The sequence below is a fragment of the Narcine bancroftii genome, chromosome 2 (assembly GCF_036971445.1).
Source record: "Narcine bancroftii isolate sNarBan1 chromosome 2, sNarBan1.hap1, whole genome shotgun sequence".
In the NCBI taxonomy this organism is placed as follows: domain Eukaryota; kingdom Metazoa; phylum Chordata; class Chondrichthyes; order Torpediniformes; family Narcinidae; genus Narcine; species Narcine bancroftii.
The window spans coordinates 55202474-55222381 of record NC_091470.1 but is presented as its reverse complement, the minus strand read 5'-3'; the positions used below and the strand labels follow the sequence as shown (position 1 = coordinate 55222381).

Genomic DNA, 19908 nt, shown 5'->3' with positions numbered 1-19908 from the left:
GGTGATCTCTGTGATCACAAAGGACTTGTAAAAACACATCAAAATGCTGGAGGGACCTAGCTAGTCTTCTCAGCGTCCATGGGAGACAAAGATATATTGCTGATATTTCAGGCCTGAGCTCTTCAAGGAATAAACAGAATTACCCTGAAACAGAAAATCTCAGAATTCAGACAATGCTGGCAGGGGGAGGAATCCAGACCAACAGAAGCTGTTAATTGGATAGGGACAAGGTAAGAATTTATCATGTTTGTGCGAAAGGAGATTGAACAGACCTAGGGGAAGGTGATGGGGGAAGAAGTGAAGGGGTGGGGGTGAGAGGGTTTAACGTAAGTCAGACAAGTCGAAATTAATGCCAGAGGTAAATCACGAAAATCTGTAGACACCGTGGTTGAAGTAAAAACACAAAATGTAGCAAAGGTGAAGATACATAACTGACATTTCATCAAGGTTTGAGAGAATGCCGGCAGGCATCTGAACAAAAGGGGGGGGAGGCTGTCAAAAGCAGAAGATGATAGGCGGAGAAAGGAGGGAGGAGACAGCCGCAATGAGAGGGAGGAATGATGGCTGTGTGGGTAAGAGGGAAGGGAGAGGAGAACAGAAAAGACAGGAAATGAGGAGGTGGAAAGAAAAGATGAGCAAGTTTAACAGAAAGCCGAGAAGTCAATGTTAATGCTCTCTGGCTGGAGAGTGCCCAGACGGAAAATAAGGTGTGGTTTCTCCAACCTGCAGGTGGTCTGGGTGGGATTGTACGCAAGGCCATGGACAGATAAGAGTCTGGGAGTGTGACTCAGAATTGAAATGATTGGCTACTGGGAGGTTGCTGTTGTTGCAGACAGAGAAGAGGTGCTCAGCTAAGCGATCTCCCAATCTGTGACCAGTCTTTCCGATGTAGAGAACACCACAAAGGGAGCACCGGATGTAGTAAATAAGTCCTGTGGATATACAAGTTAAGTGTTGCTTCATTTGAAAGGCCTGTCTGGGGCCCTATGCCGTGGGGAGGAGGTGTGACAATAGACAATAGGAGCTGGAGTAGGCCCTTCGGCCCGTCGAGCCAGCACCGCCATTTTACAGATCATGGCTGATCACTACCATCAGTACCCCTTTCCAGCCTTATCCCCATAACCCTTAACTCGTTTGCCCACTAGTGTTGCACCTCCTGCAGCCATGGGGCGATAGGTGGGGAGGATTGAGTGCACGAGAGAATCATGGAGGGAACGGGCCCTGTGAAAGGCCAAGAAGGGAGGAGAAGGGAAAATGTGTCTGGTGGTGGGATCCTGTAGTGAGTGCTGGAAATTCCAGCCAGTAATGTGTTGAATGCGAAGGCTAGTAGAGTGGTAGGTGAGGATGAGGGGAATTCTATGTTTGTTGCATCTGGGGGCAGATGAGCAGGAAATGGAGGAGATTAAGGTGAGGGCTGGGTTGATAATAGTGGAGGGAAAAGCATGTTTGTGGAATAAGGCAGACATTTCAAAAGATCTGGACTGGAAGACCTCATCTTGGGAACAGATGTGGTAGAGACAGAGAAATTGAGAGAAGGGAATGGAATCCTTGCAGGGGACAGGGTGTAAGGAAGTGTAGTCAAGGTAGTTATGGGAGTTAGAGGATTTCTAGTATATATTGGTGGAATGCTTGTCACCTGAGATGGTGACACAGAGATCCAGGAAGGGAGGAGTGTTATCAGAGATGGACAAGGTGAATTTGAGATCAGGTGGGAAATGGCCATGAAGTGAATGAAGTTGACAAGTTTATCATGGGTGCATAAGGCAGCCCGATGTAGTCGTCGATATACCGGAGGAAGAGTTGAGGGGTCTTGCTTGTGTAGGCTTGTAGCATGGATTGCCATCTAGTTGGAGGGTGCCCAGTCAGAAGATGAGGTGTTGTTCCTCCAATTTGCAGGTGGTCTCAGCCTGGTAGTACATGAAACCATGGACAGGCATGTTAATAATGGAAAGGAACGGAAAATTGCAATGGGTGGCCACAGGTAGATCCATGCTATTGCGATGGTCAGAGCTGAAGTGCTCAACAAAGCAATCTCCCAGTCTGTGTCCAATCTCTCGAATGTAGAGGAGACCACGATGGGAGCACCAGATGTAGTAGATGATCCCTGCAGCTTGGAGGAAATACATCTCATCTTCCGACTGGGCACCCTCCAACCAGATGGCATTAATATCGACTTCTCTGGCTTTCGTTAAACCCTCTCCCCCACCTTCTTCACCCATCGCTTTATGCTAGCTCTGTCTCTCCATTCCATCTCCTTTTACACAAACATGATAAATTCTTGCATCATCCCCTACCTTATCCAATTAACACCTTCTTTTTGGTCTGGATTCCTCCCCCAGCCAGCATTGTCTGAATTCTGAGACCTGAGATTTTCTGCTTCTGGCTTATTCTGCTTATTACTTGAAGAAGGGCTCAGGCTTGAAACATTGACAATATATCTTTGTCTCCTATGAACGCTCAAAAGACCAGTCGAGTTCCTCCAGCTTTTTTGTATGTTTTTGCTACAATCACTGTGTTTGCAGACTTTTGTGTTTCATGCAAAGAGACTGGTGTTCCAAGGAAAACCCACTGCTGATGTCAGAAGAATTCTCATCGTAATGAACAAAAATGTATGTCTGACAAATCAGAAATGTTCTTCAAGAGGCATATGTAGATATATCAATGATGAATGCCTATAGAAGACCTCATGAACAGAAATACAGAGGCTTCACTACAAGATGTAAACTATTAGTTAGCCACAGGAAGGATGGTCAGATTGTACTTTGCCAAGAAGTATTTAAAAGACCCTACAGAATTCTGGTAAAAGGTTTTGTGGACATATGAGACCAAGATTAACTTGTATCAGAGTGATGGCAAGAGCAAAGTGTGGAGGCGTAAAGGAACCACCCAAAATCCAAAGCATACCGCCTTTGCCATGCCACAGTTCAGCTTCTGTATTTCTGTTCATGAAGTTTTCTGCAAGACGGTTGTCATTGACATTTCCACATATGCCTCCTGATGCATTTTTGATCTGTCGGCCATATGTTTGGGGATTTTTCTTCATTATGATGAGAATTCTTCTGTCATCAGTAGTGGAGGTCTAGAATTAACAATTATTGTATGTTCTAGTTATTCCCGGGGTTGCCAATGGTTCCACATTTTTGATTTTTCTTTTTATTAAGTAAAAAGGTAACCTCAATTAGAGGGAGGGATTACTGGTAGATTAGAGTTAGCATTAGTTGTTTTTTTCCTTTATTTTATACAAGTTATTTCAATAAAAGGGTTTAACATGGTTGCATGGATTCAATTCAATTCAATTTTTTTGAGGTATTACAAGCAATTATTGATGTAGTTTTATCTACTTTTCTCATTGGCATTTTTTGTGCGTGCTTACTTGTATCCAAATGAATTATGTAATTGTCAGTTTTGTATTTATGCTTAATAAGAATATTTTAAAAAGAAAACTAGTGGATGTCTTCCTTGGAATACCAATCCCTTTGCGATTACTGAGCTCACCAGCACACTCTTTCTTAATGATGATCTCAACTGTTGGTTTTGATAATCCTAAGGTTTGGGCGATGTTTCTTACTGTTTTATTCTTGTTTTTCAGCCTCATACTGGCTTGTTTGACTTTCATTGGGCACAACTCATGTTGAAAAATGGCAACTACAGACTCCAAAGGTGATCAAAAGCTTCAAAGCAAACCTAGCTCTCTTATACCTGCACCAATGAATCATTTAAACATGCTTCACAAACACGTGAAGCCAAATGTTCCAAACATTATGGTGCCTTGAAATGAGGGGACTATGTATTAAAAGTGCTGTAATTTCTACATGGTCAAACTAAATTTTATACAAATAACCTTAAATAAAATATGAAATGTGCACTTTAGTTACATGGGAATTGTTTAATTACAAACTTAAAACTGTGGAGCATGGGAAAATAAAGGGGAAAAGTTGTCTTTGTCCTAAACATTATGGAGGGCACTGAATGTAGCACTGATTCTGCAAGTTACTTGGTGAAGCTCTTCAGTGATTTTAGAGCAATCCATGTGCAGGCAGTGCTGCTGCTAGTGTGGACCCGGGAAGAGCGGGGAGCAAAGACACAGCACTCTGTCACAGGTTTCTCCCACCAAATCCTACTCTGACGCCTCTGTACAGGGTTTAAACAGGGTTAAAGGAACCAACGATGTTTTATTTAAAATCCTACAACTGTGGGGTCCTGGCCCAAGAATGCGACACCTGTTTTCGGCAGTGGCTTGAGGGGTTGCAGACTCTGGGGGAGTGGCAGACTGGTGGAGGGCACCAATAATGAGGAGAAGCAGAGGAGACAACCTTATGGATGGTGATCACAGGTGGCGGTTGAGCGAAGGGCTCTGCAGCAGAAGGACATATACAGGGGGCAAGCATGGTGTCTTGTGGCGAGCCACCCACAATCATGAGCTGGAGATTGGCTCGTGAGAACCATTCGAGTGGATGCTGAGGTCAAGAAGGGCTGCAAGAGGGCCCTGGGCACTGAAGGCTTCCTCATTGTGAAAGTAATTTGAATGTGGGCTTGGGGGTATCTGGAGTCTTGTGAAGCTGCAGGAGTGCTGGCAGCGAATCCACTGACACTTGGTGACTCGAGAGGGGAGATTTTGCTTGTCCTTCTCTGACTGTAATGGGCACTGAGCAATGCAAATGCTTGTGGTAAATTCCTCATCGTGAAAGTAATTTGAATGTGGGCTTGGGGGTATCTGGAGTCTTGTGAAGCTGCAGGAGTGCTGGCGGCGAATCCACTGACACTTGGTGACTCGAGAGGGGAGATTTTGCTTGTCCTTCTCTGACTGTAATGGGCACTGAGCAATGCAAATGCTTGTGGTAAATGTTTGTCTGACTTCAAGGCAATTTTGTGTAATGTAACATTTATTGTAACATTAAATGTTTTATTACATGACAATAAATAGTATCTGATCTGAGGATTCTTCCTTTGTTAGACAGACAAAGGCAGGGCTTAGCTCTGCTTCTTTTAAGGAGAGAGTGGATTTGTCATTCATGCTGGTGCTTTATTCAAACAGAAAATAAACAAAGGGAAATTATCAAGTGAGAAAACAATTCAGTCACAATGCCTTGTTTCTCTTGCCACATCTGATAAATTCTTGATTGAATACTGGAGACTATTTGCAAAATTACAGTTAGGTTATGAAGCCTCAGGAACAAAGCTCCTCAGATTGATAATTTCATCTGTTCTAAAGAAAAAGAAAGATTTTTTATTTTACACACTTAAACTGATATTGGAGAACAATCATCCCTCTGATTGTTTCAATCAAACCCATGGAAAGTAAAGCCACCAATGTTCACCGGGGTCATAGCAAAATATGAACTGAGAAATAAAACCACGCTTGAACAAAAATCTGAAGAAAACTTTCCTGATTAGGATCTTCTGAACTCCAAACCATTCCAAGGTATATAAACATTGTAGCTTTTCCATATTTACTAATTGGCAAGTGACAATTAAGTATTAAGATGAGGTACTCCAATTTTGGTATTGAAGATTCGAGACAAGGAGTTTTTTTTTTCAAACTTTTAAATATTACAGTTTAATCTTTATTTGTTTAACAGAGGGGCATGATTAAGCAGGACTGGAAGTTCAGAACAATGCTCACTCCAGCTCCTACAAATCCCAATGTTCATGCAGTTTTATTTTGGAAAGGACAGAGTGCACAACAGGCCATTTCGGCCCACGAGTCTGTGCTGCCCAGTTTACACCCAATTAACTTACACCCCTGGTGCATTTTAAACAGTGGGAGGAAACCCGACCCCCTAGGGGAAGCCCACGCAAACACGGGAGAACATACAAACTCCTTACAGAGAGTACAGGATTTGAACCCGTCCCGAACGCTGGCACTGTAAAGGCATTGTGCTAACTGCTACGCCAACCATGCTGGCCATAAGATGATATTGGCATCTGCAAATTCATTAAATCATAACACACTATTTTGCACTATAAATTTTGTGATCTTAATCATAAATATTGACACCTGGTCTTCCATTTTTTAATATCTTATTGCCATTTATATATTTTGCATATTTCTATTATTTGCAGCATTTGAATACTGCTCTAAAAATGTTTTTAGAGCAACCAATTGATTAAATTACTTGAAATAAATTTATTCAGCTTTCAATGGGCATTTGTTGTTAATTTAGTATAGTTGTGCTTCGTTGAAAAATGATTGATATTAATGCATCTCTTGACTAAAATTTTTCATAACAAAACAGTTTTGAAAGAATTAAAAAATAGTTTTAAAAAATTTAAACACATTTAATTGTCAGAAAAGCAACTGAAGAATTGTGGTGAGGCTAAGAAGGTGGTGGAGACACATGGAAATTTAAAAGTGCCAGAAGAAACATGAGAAAGAGACAAGGCCGTGGGCAGAATAATTTTCTTTGGAGATAGCATGTCAAAGGAAAATTAAAATAATGAAATAGATTAGCCATGATCTTAAGGAATAGTGCAGCTGACTTAAAGGACGAGATGGTATAACCCTACTCTTGACTTGTAGGTTGTGAATGCAACGGTTTTAGTTGAGTGGGCAAGGATATGTTGCATCATGATGGACAACAGAGGTGTGCTGAACTGTGTCAAATGCTGGAGAAGATTGAGGAATAATGTGCCCAAGTCTCAGTCACAATCAAATGAGAGCCTAACTGGAGAGAATGAAATCAGGAGATAGATAGATAGATTTGGAAGGTGATGCCACTTTGAGGGATCTTTGTTAAGGAGAGATAAATAGTGATAATTTGGGAGGAGACGGGAAACTCCTGAAGTGAGAGTATAACTTACAACAAGGATCTCATGATTGTCTGGAGAATAATTTTGTTTAGTTAGATGGAGATGGAATAGAAAGTTGGGTTAAAAATTAGAGAAACAATAGTGTGGCTAATAGAGCTGCTGCCTCACAGCTACAGTGATCCATATTCAATTGAATATGTGTTGTCTGTTTTGAATTTGTAACATATTATTGCATGAATATCCTCCAAATGCTCCTTCCACGCCCCAAAAACATATGGGTTAAATTGGGTGATTGGCTGAGTAGTGGAATTTGGGGATTATTGATGGGAACATGGGGAGAATAAAATGGGGTTATCACATTGTGAATTAGTCCTTTCAGCTCAATGCTAACTCAGTGGATTAAAGGGACAAATTCCTTGCTGCATGATTCTTGACAAGCTGTTGGTTAAAGGCTGGAGAGGATGGGGACGGAAAGGGGGTGAAAATCCTTTACAGAAGAACCTACAAGTCAAGGGGAGGGTTATACCATCTTGTCCTTTAAGCCAGCTGCACTATTCCTTAAGATCATGGCTAATCTATTTCATTATTTTAATTTTCCTTTTCTATCTCCATATTTCATAATTTCTATTGGCCTCCATTTTGAATGAACAACTGCTGAGTTTCCACAGCTTTTGGCAATTGTGAAAATGTATCACGCTGTGATAATTCACAGCACATTGCCACATTTAGTAATAATGGTGTCTTCAGGAGTAAGGGAACTGGAGTTTGTCATTGTGTACCAGGAGCATTTTTAGAATATTGTATGATCTTGGTGGAGAAGAATGATGTGGTTCACATATTCCTGCTAGTTGTGAGCTACAAATATTAAAATATTTGCCCTTTATTCTTGTGGAAGCAATATTGAAGACTAAATAAAGGAAAAGAGGCAAGTATGAATACTTTGTTGTAGACTGCTACATCAAAGTTTGTGGATTTAGTTTAATTTGATATGGAGATTTGAGGAAGAGTTTCCCCAGGAACAAATGTAGAAAGAAGATATATTTTTAAATGTACTGGGGGTGTCAGTTAATTGAATATAAATTGGGTGGGCTCAGACTCACGGGCCAAAATGGCCTATTACTGTGTGCTGCATGTCTTTTTAAAAAAAGTAGACCAATATTGGAAAAGTAAAATTATGGTCGTATTGGTGATCAAACTGTGACAATCAGGGGCCACATTTTTGGTGAATTCTGAAGTCCAGGCCAGATTTTGAATTGACTCATGAATTACCAGCTAGCATGACTCACAGAAGTTCAGTGAGAATAGAGGAACTGGAATTTGCATTGGTAGAAATAGTGGGAGCGGGAAGGAGCTTGTTTGGATTTGCTTGGTAATGTGTCAGCCATGGAGGGCTGTTACTCCCATCATTTTCAAAGGCAGAGAAAAGTTATAATTTGCACCCTGGAAAATGGATTGTATTTGACACCTTACTAACCACCTCAAAGCACCTTTAATTTAGTCATGTGCTAAAATACCTCTAATGAATTAAGATATTCTTGGTTATTTTGAAAGGAGATGCGATCAGTTTTTTAATGAAGAGTTGTGTTTATTGAGGTGAATCTCAGAGAGTTATTTATGGCCATGATCAATCTGGTGTACTGGAAGATACCATGCTGTTTTCTGTGTGTCACAACTTCAAATAGAGGCAGATGGTCATGTGTCATTGAACATAACTTTTTAAAAATGTAGCCACATGCACCATTAGAAAAAATTCCTTATAAGGAATCAAATCAGAAAAATTTTATATGATCTGGATATATGGATTTCATTGATAAAAGTCCATCCATATTGTCTTTAACACCCACTCCTTCCAATTAATAGGTTTAAGATAGAATTAATGTGTTAGAAAATATAAATAGTGAATAATATATAATCAGCTGTGCTTTCTTTCTTTTTCTTTTCTCTTTTTGGGGGAGGGGGAGGGATGGGAAATAAAAACAAATTATGTATCATTTTGCATCGCTTTTATAATAATTATTCAAGACAAATAATTATATGTTTGTGTTTGATGCAAATCGAAAATAAAATTTTCAAAAAAATATAGCTACAGAAAACAGCAAGGTGGAAGATGGTTGTTCATACTTGAAGGCAGTGAATTCAAATGAGATCAATAGGAGCAGAGAAGAAAATCAAAATCACTAAGAATTTTTTTCAATGTGCTCTGTTGAAGGTAGAAAAGTTCCATTTTGGGTGAACGGATTGAGAAAAGTTGGCAGATTTTAACAAAGTGGTGAAGTGGAGAATTACCTCAGACAAAATAGGTTTATAAATAACCAATTTGTTTTTTATTTAAAGCCAATTGCTCTAATGCTCATCTACCAGAAAAAAAAAATGAAATGAAGATTAGAATCACATTGCCCGTTTTCTTCAGGATCATTGGTTTCATTGTTCATTGCTACATGGCTTGTTCAGTGTGTGATATGCAGCTTTGGCATTGATCAGTTTTGCACATGGTACTCAGAAGCTTTCCCCTTATGAAGTCACTTCAAATTATCAACTCTTTTAAACTGTTTTGTACTTTAAGAAATGTGAAAGTTTTGAAATATGGTGCATGCTTTTATATTAATGCATTTTAATTGTAATATTAAAAATTATATTTTCTGTTTTTGTTGAATACATTGTTTCTATGTATCAATAATGGCCATGAAATAGTCTGGAAAATAATTTTAGCTGGCTTTAGCTGTCCCCACGAGAAAATTATATTGAGCTGTACATTTCATTTCTTTCAGGAGTACCTCATTAGATGTGGAGCCAATATATACATTTAGAGCCCATATGTAAGTTACACCATTTATGTAATTTGTATCATTTATATTATTGATTTGTATATTCAGCAATGTACAATGATGTACACTTCTGCTTTTACCAAAAAAAGTGATGCATTCTTTTGATTCTAATTCGCTGTTAATTTTGGATAAAACTCAACCGTTGTCATTTCAATTATAATTAGAACACAAATGAAATATATTTATACTTATACTATGTGGTATTGTTCAGTTATTGGAGTGGTTGTTGTTAATTCTCTACAAATATTTTTTTTGTGTCCAGTGGACCTGTGCTTTCTTTGGCTGTCAGTTCTAATGGTGAACAGTGTTTCAGTGGTGGAATTGATTCAACAATCCGATGCTGGAACATGCCAAGTCCCAATGTTGATCCATATGACACATATGGTATGCATGAATCAAAAATATATTTTCAAAATTCTATCTTCCATTTCATTTAAAATTACATGGTTGAATGAATTTGTCCAGTTTTGTATTTCATGAAGTTGATTTCTTGTTAACATATAATGTAACTGCTTTAAAATCTAAATGTATATTTGAGCATGTAATTTCATAAGTGTGCAATTCAACCATTGCAATATTTAAAATCAGCATGCCTTTGGAGTGAAATTAAAGATTTGTCAACTTTTGGAGATCTGCCCAGAATGTGTGATATTTAAATGGCATTATCATTTACTAAATAAACAACTTTTTGTCATTGTATGGAACTGGGACCCTGCTTAGTGCTGATTCAGTATTGGAAGGGGGAAAATACAGTTTTACTTAAAAATTAGAAAACAGAAATTTTAAATCATATCATTAAACTTGCCAATTTACAAGCTTGCTGAATGATAGGTGGATAATTGCAGTCATCTTATCTATGCTTGCCCCACCATTGAGAGTATATGACTAAATTGGGGCTTGGCCAATGAGAGAACTGTACATAGTCACTCCATTTACAACTGATTCAGTTCATACTTTCACTCCTGAGTGCTAAGTCAGGTTCCAGAATAGCATAGGTTTATGATTTTCACTCATAATTTTGTGAACATGGCTTGGGCAATGGAAGTTGTTTCTTCAGTTAAAAGAACAAAAAGAACGTTGGAAGATGTGAGTTGGAGAATGGGCTCCCAGTTAATTTTGGTTTTATTTTTTTTCTGTGATTTGAAAATTGATAGTTATTTTCTTTACATAAAATCTAATAAGTTTCAAATTGGTACATAGAAAATTTGCTTCTCTGATTCAGCCAAATTCCAAAATGGTGTGTATGGAATCATAGTACGTCATCACATTAATTTGGTTGATTTGAGTGGCTATCAAATCACCCAGATGAATCAAAACGTATTGCCAGCTACCTCACTGTTACAATAAAGTATACTAAAGTATACAATATAGTATACTAAAACAAATAAATCTATTTTTGTTTCTTTTATGTCAAATAAGTAAATACCTTAGCAGGTTAGTGAACCACATGAATTTTGTTTAGTGAGATGATTATTTTCTATTCTGTTTTGTAATTCTACTGGAGAGGGTACCGGTACATAAGGTCTTAAAGGCTTCCAACGGGAAACCAGCAATTTTCTTTTCCTCACTGATGCTGCTTGACTCACAGAGTTCCTCCAGCGAATTATTTTGGATCAAATTCCAACTTCAGCTGTTTCTCATGTGTCTTCAGGGTACCTGTGTAGTGGGAAAAAGATCTTCAAAGATATGAAAGGACTGTAACTATTTTCAACTGTTTTGTTTCATGTTGGTCTGTAGATCCAAGTGTCATATTAAGTACACTGGCCGCCCACACTGATGCAATATGGGGTCTTTCGTTTAGTGGTATAAAGAATCGGTTGCTGTCTTGTTCAGCAGATGGCACCATTCGGTTATGGAATCCTACTGAGAAATCTCCTTGCCTCAGTACTTATAATGTAGAAAGGGGTAAGTAATATTTTTCATATACAAAATCTGAAGTGTATTCTTCCTACATTATAACATAGTTGTAGCATTAATATATACATCTGCTTGAATTGTACAAGGCAAAGAGTTTGCTAAAAAAGAAAAAATATATTTGACTGCAGTACCTATTTAATGTAAAAAGCAAAGGTTTGTTGTTGAAGAATATGAAGAAGCCAAATAGAGTTACAAGTTTGCATTCAAAACAAACAAACTGTGAAGTGCAATTAGTGTTCACTGTAAGCAAAATTTTCAAATTAAATTCACTTAGGATTGAGTTAATATAGAGAAATATTTCAGTCACTGTTTATGGTATTTGGAGCAGTTTTAATTTTGGTGTTTTAAGCTTGCTGCGAGAAAAGTCCATCTCAAAGATAACTTCTGCTTTATTAAAGATGTATATCATATTTGCTTAGACAAGCATTCTTTCTTTCTTGCCATCCCTAATCTTTTGGAGTGAAGGCTAGTTTACTTATGGGATGAATTATTAGCAATAATTTATATGTATTTCAGCTAGATTTTCATTTTCCTTTGTTGTTAATTGTAAGTGGAATATGTAACAATTTAATTTAGACATACAGCATGATAAAAGGCCATTTCAACCTCAAGCCTGTGCCACCCAATTAACCTACAACCCCCGGTACAATTCAAATGGTGGGAGGAAACCAGAGCTCCAAGGGAAAAACCATGCAGACACGGGGAGAACATACAAACTCCTTACAGACAGCACGGAATTAGTTCCTCGGTCCCGATTACTGGTGCTGTTACAGCATTGCACTAATCACTATGTTAACTGTGCAGCCATGTAATGTAGTGTTCATAGCAAGCACTTTCAAAAAAAGTTAAAATATGGTCGGATGCAAAGTAAAAGTTTTTCTACTGCTATTAATGTGATCTAGAGTCCTTGAAGTTACCAATGCAGTAATTTTCAAAAGCAAGATTATTAGTTTTCTATTTAGTATCAATCTGGGCAGTTTTGCACATTGTACCCATGCCCCACAGAAATTGGATTGAAATCATTTCATATAAAACCTCTGCAATAAGCAGGCATGCATTATTGGATTTTAGTCTCCATATATTAAGTCTATGGCCAACATAATCCACCATTCAATCCTCCCTTTAATAATTCTTTATGAAGTTATTAGAGTAACTTGTTGTAAACTTTCTTTTCAGAAAATGGAATCCCGACTTCAGTTGACTTTGTAGGTGCTGATCCTGCACATATTGTGAGTTCCTTTAATAGTGGCAACACAGTCATTTATGATATGGAAACTTCTCAATCTTTGGTGATGCTGGCATCACAGGTGGATGCTGGTGAGTTCCATAATGATAAGTTATCAAAAACCTTTTGGTTATGCAATAAACAAGATTACCACAAATTCTTTATAAAATAATTCATTCTTCTGCTTACAGCCTGCTATTCCCAGAGGAAAATAATTAAGTTGGCTCATTTTATACCCTTTTTCACCATTCCTCCTATCCTCTTGTATTACATTAAAAATAATTTATTCTGCATTCAGTTTCTTTGAGTTCTAATTTTTGGTGATTTTATTGGAAAATATAAGATTCTGAGTAAACTTTCTTGTTTGGAGGAATCAAACCTGGGGCTTAATTTCAGAATAAAGGATTGTCTGTTTAAAACAGGAGAAGACCATTTTCCTGTCAGAAGTTTATGAATCTTTGGAATTAACTACCCTGAAGTGCTGTGAAGCTGTATCATTCAATATATTCAAGATCATGATTGACAAATAGTTGAACTATGAAGGCATTGGCAGTTGGAAAAGAGCAGGACAGTGGAGCTGAGACAAAGAGTAATCAACCACAATCTTAATGAATGATGAAGAAGGCTTGAAGACCTAAGCGACCTATTTCTGATATTTCTTTAGTTCTAATTCCAGAGGTTTGCTTTTGTGATCAGCAAAAGTCCAAATACCTAACACTCAGAGCAGATTTCCGACTTAAAATCATGTTGTTTTAAAAGGTTTCTTTGTTCTGCACGATGCTGAGTTCTTGCACTGCACTCACCCTAGCAAATAGTTTCCTGGCTTTGCCTTGTAGCTGGTGAAAGTCTTATGGAGTCGAATGTTGAATGTAGTCTCTGACCTGCTCCTAGCCATAGTCTTTATATGGTTGGTCTTGTGAGTTTCTACTCAAAGGCACTCTAGCTCAATTATTACATAATACCTATTGCACCATATTTGAATGTTGTTGAGCTCTTGTTTTCTGCAAATATAGACTTCCTCATTTGTTGAGAAATTGGGAATGGAATTTAACATTGTGCAACTGAATGCAAGCATCCTTGTTTCTGATCTTACGAAGGAAAGAAAGTAATTGAAACACATGAAGACAGTTTAGGTTTACTAGGTTGATCCCTGGAATGAAGGGGTTGACTTATGATGAAAGATTAAATCATCTAGGATTGTATTCGCTCGAGTTCAGAAGAATGAGAGGAGATCTTACAGAAACATAGGATTATGAAGGGTATGGATAGGATAGATGTAGGAAGGTTTTTTTGAGCTGGCCGTGGAAACTAAAACGAGAGGACACCGTCTCAAGATTCAGGGGAGTAGATTTAGGACAGAGATGAGGAAAAATAGTTTTTCCCAGAGAGTAGTGAATGTTTGGAATTCTCTAACCAGGGAAGTGGCTGAGGCTGCCTCATTAAACATATTTAAAATTCAGTTAGATAAATTTTTACATTATAGAGAAATTAGGGGATTATGGGGAGAAGGCAGGTAGGTGGATGTTAGGTCATAAATTAGATCAGCCATGATTGTATTGAATGGCGGAGCAGGCTCGATGGGCCATTTTTGGCCTACTCCTGTTCCTACTTCCTATGTTCCTAACCTCTGCAACAATGTCCTGGTGTTAAAATGAGCACATCTGATAGCCAAAGACTTTGCATGAGGTTTGATTTTCAGCCACTTGGAGTGTTTTTGTTTGGATGCCTTTAACTTCGATGCTGCACTCTCACCTCTGGGATTCTGCCCTTTAGTCCAGGTTAGGACCAAGGTTGTGATAAGGTCTGCAACTGAGTGGTCCTGACAAAACCCAAATTGAGTGTTGGTGAATGGATTATTGCTAAGGAAGTACAACTTGATAGCACTGTCTATGAAAGCTTCCATCACCTTGTGAATGATTTAGAGTAGATGAATTGAGTGATGTTTAGCCAGAATTAATTTATTCTTTTTCTAGGCAAATTACCAATGGAACAGATAGGTTTGAGGCCCAGTTTGTCCCAGAACATAGGTCCTCAGTACCGCAGCTGGATTTATCCTGATTCCATGCCCTGTGTTCTCAGATGCTTCTTGATATTACATTCAGCTGGAGTCTAGCTTCTGTAATGCTGCTTGTCTCAGAGGAAACTGAGGAAGGTCATGTATTTTGAACTTCTGGGTGAACAAAATTGCGTTTCTTTAATACTCACATGCATGGCCTCACCATTGTTAAGGATGAGGATGTTTTCAAAATTCTTCTGCTGGTAACTTTAATTATTCACCATCTTTGATAGCTAAATGTGGTAGAATTGCAAAGCGTTGTTCTAATCTATTGCTTGTGAGATTAATTTGCACTTTACTATTCCTTTACATGCTGTTTAGCACATTTGTTTCCTGTATTTGAGCTTCACGGGTGGTGTCTCATTTTATTCAGATGTGCCTGATTTTGGTGTTGATCTATTCTCTTTGAACCAAACTTGATAGTAATGGTTCAGTGAGGAAAATACTAGGGTATCAAATTACTTATTGCCACAGAATACATTTTTACCACTATTGATGGACCACAGTATCTCATGTTTTGAGCTGCTAGATCTGTTCTGAGTTCATTCCATTTAGCATGTTTGTAGATCCATAAAAGACAGAGGTGGATGTTCTGGGTGTAAAAATGGACTGTTTTTATGGTGTTCTGATGTTCTTTTGTCAATAGATTTTGACATGGTTAAGTAGATTTGTTCCTTGTGTTAGTCCAATCACTATCTGCCTCGGTTTCTATTTGGCAGTCATGTCCTTTAGGAATGACCAGCCATGGACTGTGGTGGTGCTATCAAGCCATTCTTGCTAATGGATGTGGACATATCCCACCCAGAGTACATATGAGCTACTGTCATTTCTTTCAACATGGAGGAGCACTGATTCGTCAACTAAGGAAGGACAATAGATGGTAATCTGAAGAGGTTTTCATGGGTCTTCATGTCAATGGTGAGGACACCAAGGGCTATGTTCTCCCTTCCTGTGCTACCACACCAGATTGGGCCTGTCTGGTGGAGGGACAGGATATCCTTGGAATTGCTCTGGAAGAATTTGGCACATTGCAGAAGGATGATTCTGAGTATTACTTTGTAGGCATTGTTTAACATCTGTAGAAGAGCTCTTCAAATATTGACATCAGCCCCCAGAAGTTTGGCGGACTTGGCAAGGTTGGCTGACTAGATGCAGATTTGCTGTGTCCAAATTAATGCTGAATAGACCTACTATCATTACGATGATGTAACTAAGTGGCTTGTCTGGCCACTTGAGGGTGTATTTAAGGGTCAGCCACACAGATTAGATCTGAAATGCCAAATGCTCCTCATGTATGTCTTTTGAATAATTCATTTTTTGTATCTCTCTTACTGCACAAACAAAGCAACCAAACTACTGATGACCTGCAGACGATATCAGTAAAAGTAAAATAAAATGTTATGCATACAATGTCCAAATCAGAACTGTTTTTCAGAAATGGGGAAATGTAATTATCAGTTCACACAAGTAGCAAAAATAATTTGTGTTTCTGGTTCCAGCATCTTAAGATTCCTTGCAAGACCATTAATAAAGAAAATGTGACATCAAGCAACATTATAATGTTATGACCATATTTTCTCTTAAGGAATCAGTTTTGCGGAACTTCTTGGAGTGGTGCTGGTGGGTGGGGAGCAATCTGTAATACAAGAGGAAGAGAAGTTTGGAAATTGGGTGCCATGAGACTGTGCTTAATTTTAGAACTGCTACTTTATGATTAGATCACACCTTTCCCATATTAGTACAATATCCTCCTTAATGTTTGCTGTGCTCCACAGTTTTACATTTGGAATCAAAGAATTCATATATAATTAAAGTGCACATTCCAGATTTTATTTAAGGTATCATAATGTTTGGGACATTTAGCTTCATAACTGTTAGTGAGTATTTGGGTATGTTTAATTGCTTCATTGGTGCAGGTATAAGAGCTTGGCTTGCTTTTAAGCTTTTGATCACCTTTGGAGTCTGTAGCAATTAAACATACCTGAGTATTCAAACATCTGTCCCAAACATTATAGTGCCCTGAAATGAGGGGACTGCGTATAAAAAGTGGTGTAATTTCTACATGGACAAACCAAAAGGTGGATATGGCACAACAATAAATACATATGATTATAATTTTGATTTGAATGATTTTTATATCAATTTTTACCTTGCTTTCTGTTCACAGTGTCTCCTCTAGCCAATCAAATAAATAGAGTTGTCAGTCATCCCACATTGCCCATTACCATCACGGCTCATGAAGATAGGCATATTAAGTTTTTTGATAATAAAACAGGTGAGTATAGGTGGTGCAGATAAGTAATAAGAATTATGACACAATTAAAAATTCATATAGATTATCACTAAAAGTGCTTTGCTTGTTTATTTAGGTAAACTGATCCATGCTATGGTCGCTCACCTGGATGCTGTTACTAGTCTAGCAGTGGATCCTAATGGAATCTACTTGATGTCAGGAAGTATGTAGCTCCTCTTAGTAATAAACTTGTTTTTGAATGTCGAGCTATTTTAATTTCATCTACTTGTCTTTTTGGAACTTTATAAATCAAAAATAAACTGAAAAAAAATAAACCATACATAAGAATGCCACATAATTATGTAATTTTAAGTCTTTTGGTGTTTGTAAGATGTATTCTGCTATAAGATATTTTTTTGTGTATTCATTCATGGAAGATTCTTAATTTGGCTTTTAGTTGCAATTGGGTCATAGTTTTGTAAAGCTGTTTTTTTTAAAAAGGAATTGTTAATATTTTCAGTGATTGACAATGAACACTTTCTATGCTTAATTTGTACTAGGTCATGATTGTTCTATTCGCTTATGGAACTTGGATAGCAAGACATGTGTTCAAGAAATTACTGCTCATCGAAAGAAATGTGACGAATCTATTTATGATGTAGCCTTCCATCCTTCAAAGGCCTATATTGCTAGTGCAGGAGCTGATGCCCTTGCTAAGGTGTTTGTGTAACAATGCTAGAACATATTTGCCCCAAAATAGCAGGTGAGCTGGAAACAAACAAGAATTGCTTCACTGCCATTGGTTACCTGGTTATCATACAACACTAAGTACTTGTCTGTTCTCCCTGGGCAATGGTTTCCTGGTACTCTGTTTAGGGCAGGTGCTTACAGTCAAGTATCACCAGACCCTTGAATATTGTCAAGCTGACTAATTTTAATTATTGTTCTTAAAAAAGAAACAAACCAGTATTTGTAGCCTTGACTGGATTTAAAATTTACTGTTATGTAGGTGTATTCAAAGTCCTGAGGAATTTATTCTTACAACAGTAAATACTTTGGGCTTTTGTCCTGCCTTACGGTTTGGATTATGGTATAGTGGTGGGCAGCAAGCATTCTTGAACCATAGAATGCCATCTTTCAATTTCTTTATCAATTTTCCACCACTGTAAAAACTTTTAATCAACTTTCAGCATTATAAAGAAAATAGAAATTAAATATATTTTAACCTTAGTTTTACAGTATTGTTGACAGGATGTCTAGTTTTTATATGTCTTTTGTATAATTTTCCTGTCAGAATAATGCTCTAAACAGGGTTAATACTATGTTGCATTGGGGTAAAACTCCATCAAATCTTCACTGATCCATGATTATGTAACTGCATCGTTCCCTTACCCAGCTGAATGAAACAAAATTCTCAATGAATCCTTCCAGGTGGATGCTACTTTAACATCACTATAAAAGCTGTTAAGTGTAATCAATTGTAAACTGTAAAATGTGTTGGAATTAAACACAGAGTTTAACACCCAAAATTAACTCTTTTAAATAAAATTGCAGCATCCTATCACTATGTGATATTTTGTACATCTTATTGTATCTACAAGTTTATTTATCAAGGGTTAACCATCTTAATGCTATTGGCCTTCTGTTATTTATTTCACCTTTCTGTTGGTCTTTATATCCTTCATGTATTGTGTGTTAACGGGCCTTGTATATCTTTGTCTAACATGGGACTCTTACAGAAGACTAGCAAGCTCTAAATATAGGTTTAAAGTGGAACACTGTTTATATCACAGGCCAGGATTACCTGTCAGAATACTTGCTTTCGGGGCTTACCCCAATTCCATGAAACTGAAGAAATTGTGTGAAATCCGGAGTGAAAAAGTTTTATTTTAGATTAAATATAGAAAACTGAAATGGCCAAATCAAGATTCAGAAAGCTGCTGTATTTGATCTAGCTATCCCAGATTTTCAAAGTGCTTCAGTTAATGGTGTAACTAAAGATTTTGTTTGTGTAATGCATGACTAATACAATAAAGTATTTTTTCTAGTCTTCCACAAAGATTTCTGATGGGTTTGCAAGTTCTGATGAGTTTTGTAAGTTTTTTGTTTTACAATACATGATTAAGTAAATTTGTAAGATTGTACCACATAGCTAAATACAGTTGTTTAAAAGTAATGTATATAAAATGCATATAATAAATATTAAATGGTGTACCTGTAAATTAGTGTTTGTTATTACATTACTTCAGTTGTATAGCTTCAAAAATGCCGCCTTAGTATTTTGTGGAATTCAGAGTATCCTTAATTGTCCTAATGATGTAAAATAAGATTATGTTGAAATTATGTCCCTTCTTTTATCATTTATCAATTTAGAAAAGGGATTTGGAAATAAAAAATATATATCTTCTGGGTGCAATTGCATTTTCTTTTACCTTCTTTGACCAAGTATTGCATTTTTCTACCTAAATTGTTGGAGGTAAAGTATAGATTTCATTAAATATTAATATTTTATAGTTATCAACTAAAGCACATAAATCTCAAATTTTCTAAAACATTTGAGATTTTCTCTATCTGTATAATTATTACATTTCTTACAGCATATAAAAATGAGGTGAATGTTTGGAGTTTGCTTCACTGTGAAGAGGTCAATGAATAAGTTCAGAGAGTTCTGATGATGTAATTTTTGTCAAAGATGCTGGAGGAACTCAGCCAGTCTTACAGCATCTACAGGAGAGTTCCCCCAGCATCTCTGTGTTTGACTATGAATAACTTCAGGACAGCACAGACTGGGTAGTATATTTTGAAAAGTGCAGAATATGCAATTATGAGTTACGGAATGAAGAATAAAGAGATGTTTATATTAAATGATGAAACATTGTAAAACATATATAGAAATTTAAAG

At 37.3% G+C, this 19908-nt stretch overlaps 1 protein-coding gene across 7 annotated transcripts in view; it reads left to right on the top strand.

Moving 5' to 3' along the window:
- Positions 1-19065, top strand: part of strn3 (striatin, calmodulin binding protein 3) — a 199608-nt gene extending 180543 nt beyond the window's left edge. For all 7 annotated transcript variants that reach the window (XM_069916709.1, XM_069916710.1, XM_069916708.1 and 4 more), the window contains 7 exons: positions 9519-9566; positions 9838-9959; positions 11313-11480; positions 12669-12809; positions 16941-17048; positions 17143-17229; positions 17567-19065. In XM_069916709.1, coding sequence (XP_069772810.1) covers positions 9519-9566; positions 9838-9959; positions 11313-11480; positions 12669-12809; positions 16941-17048; positions 17143-17229; positions 17567-17736 — 844 coding nt within the window. In that variant the 3' untranslated portion in view covers positions 17737-19065. The remainder of the gene's footprint in view (positions 1-9518; positions 9567-9837; positions 9960-11312; positions 11481-12668; positions 12810-16940; positions 17049-17142; positions 17230-17566) is intronic.
- The last annotated feature ends 843 nt before the right edge of the window (positions 19066-19908 follow it).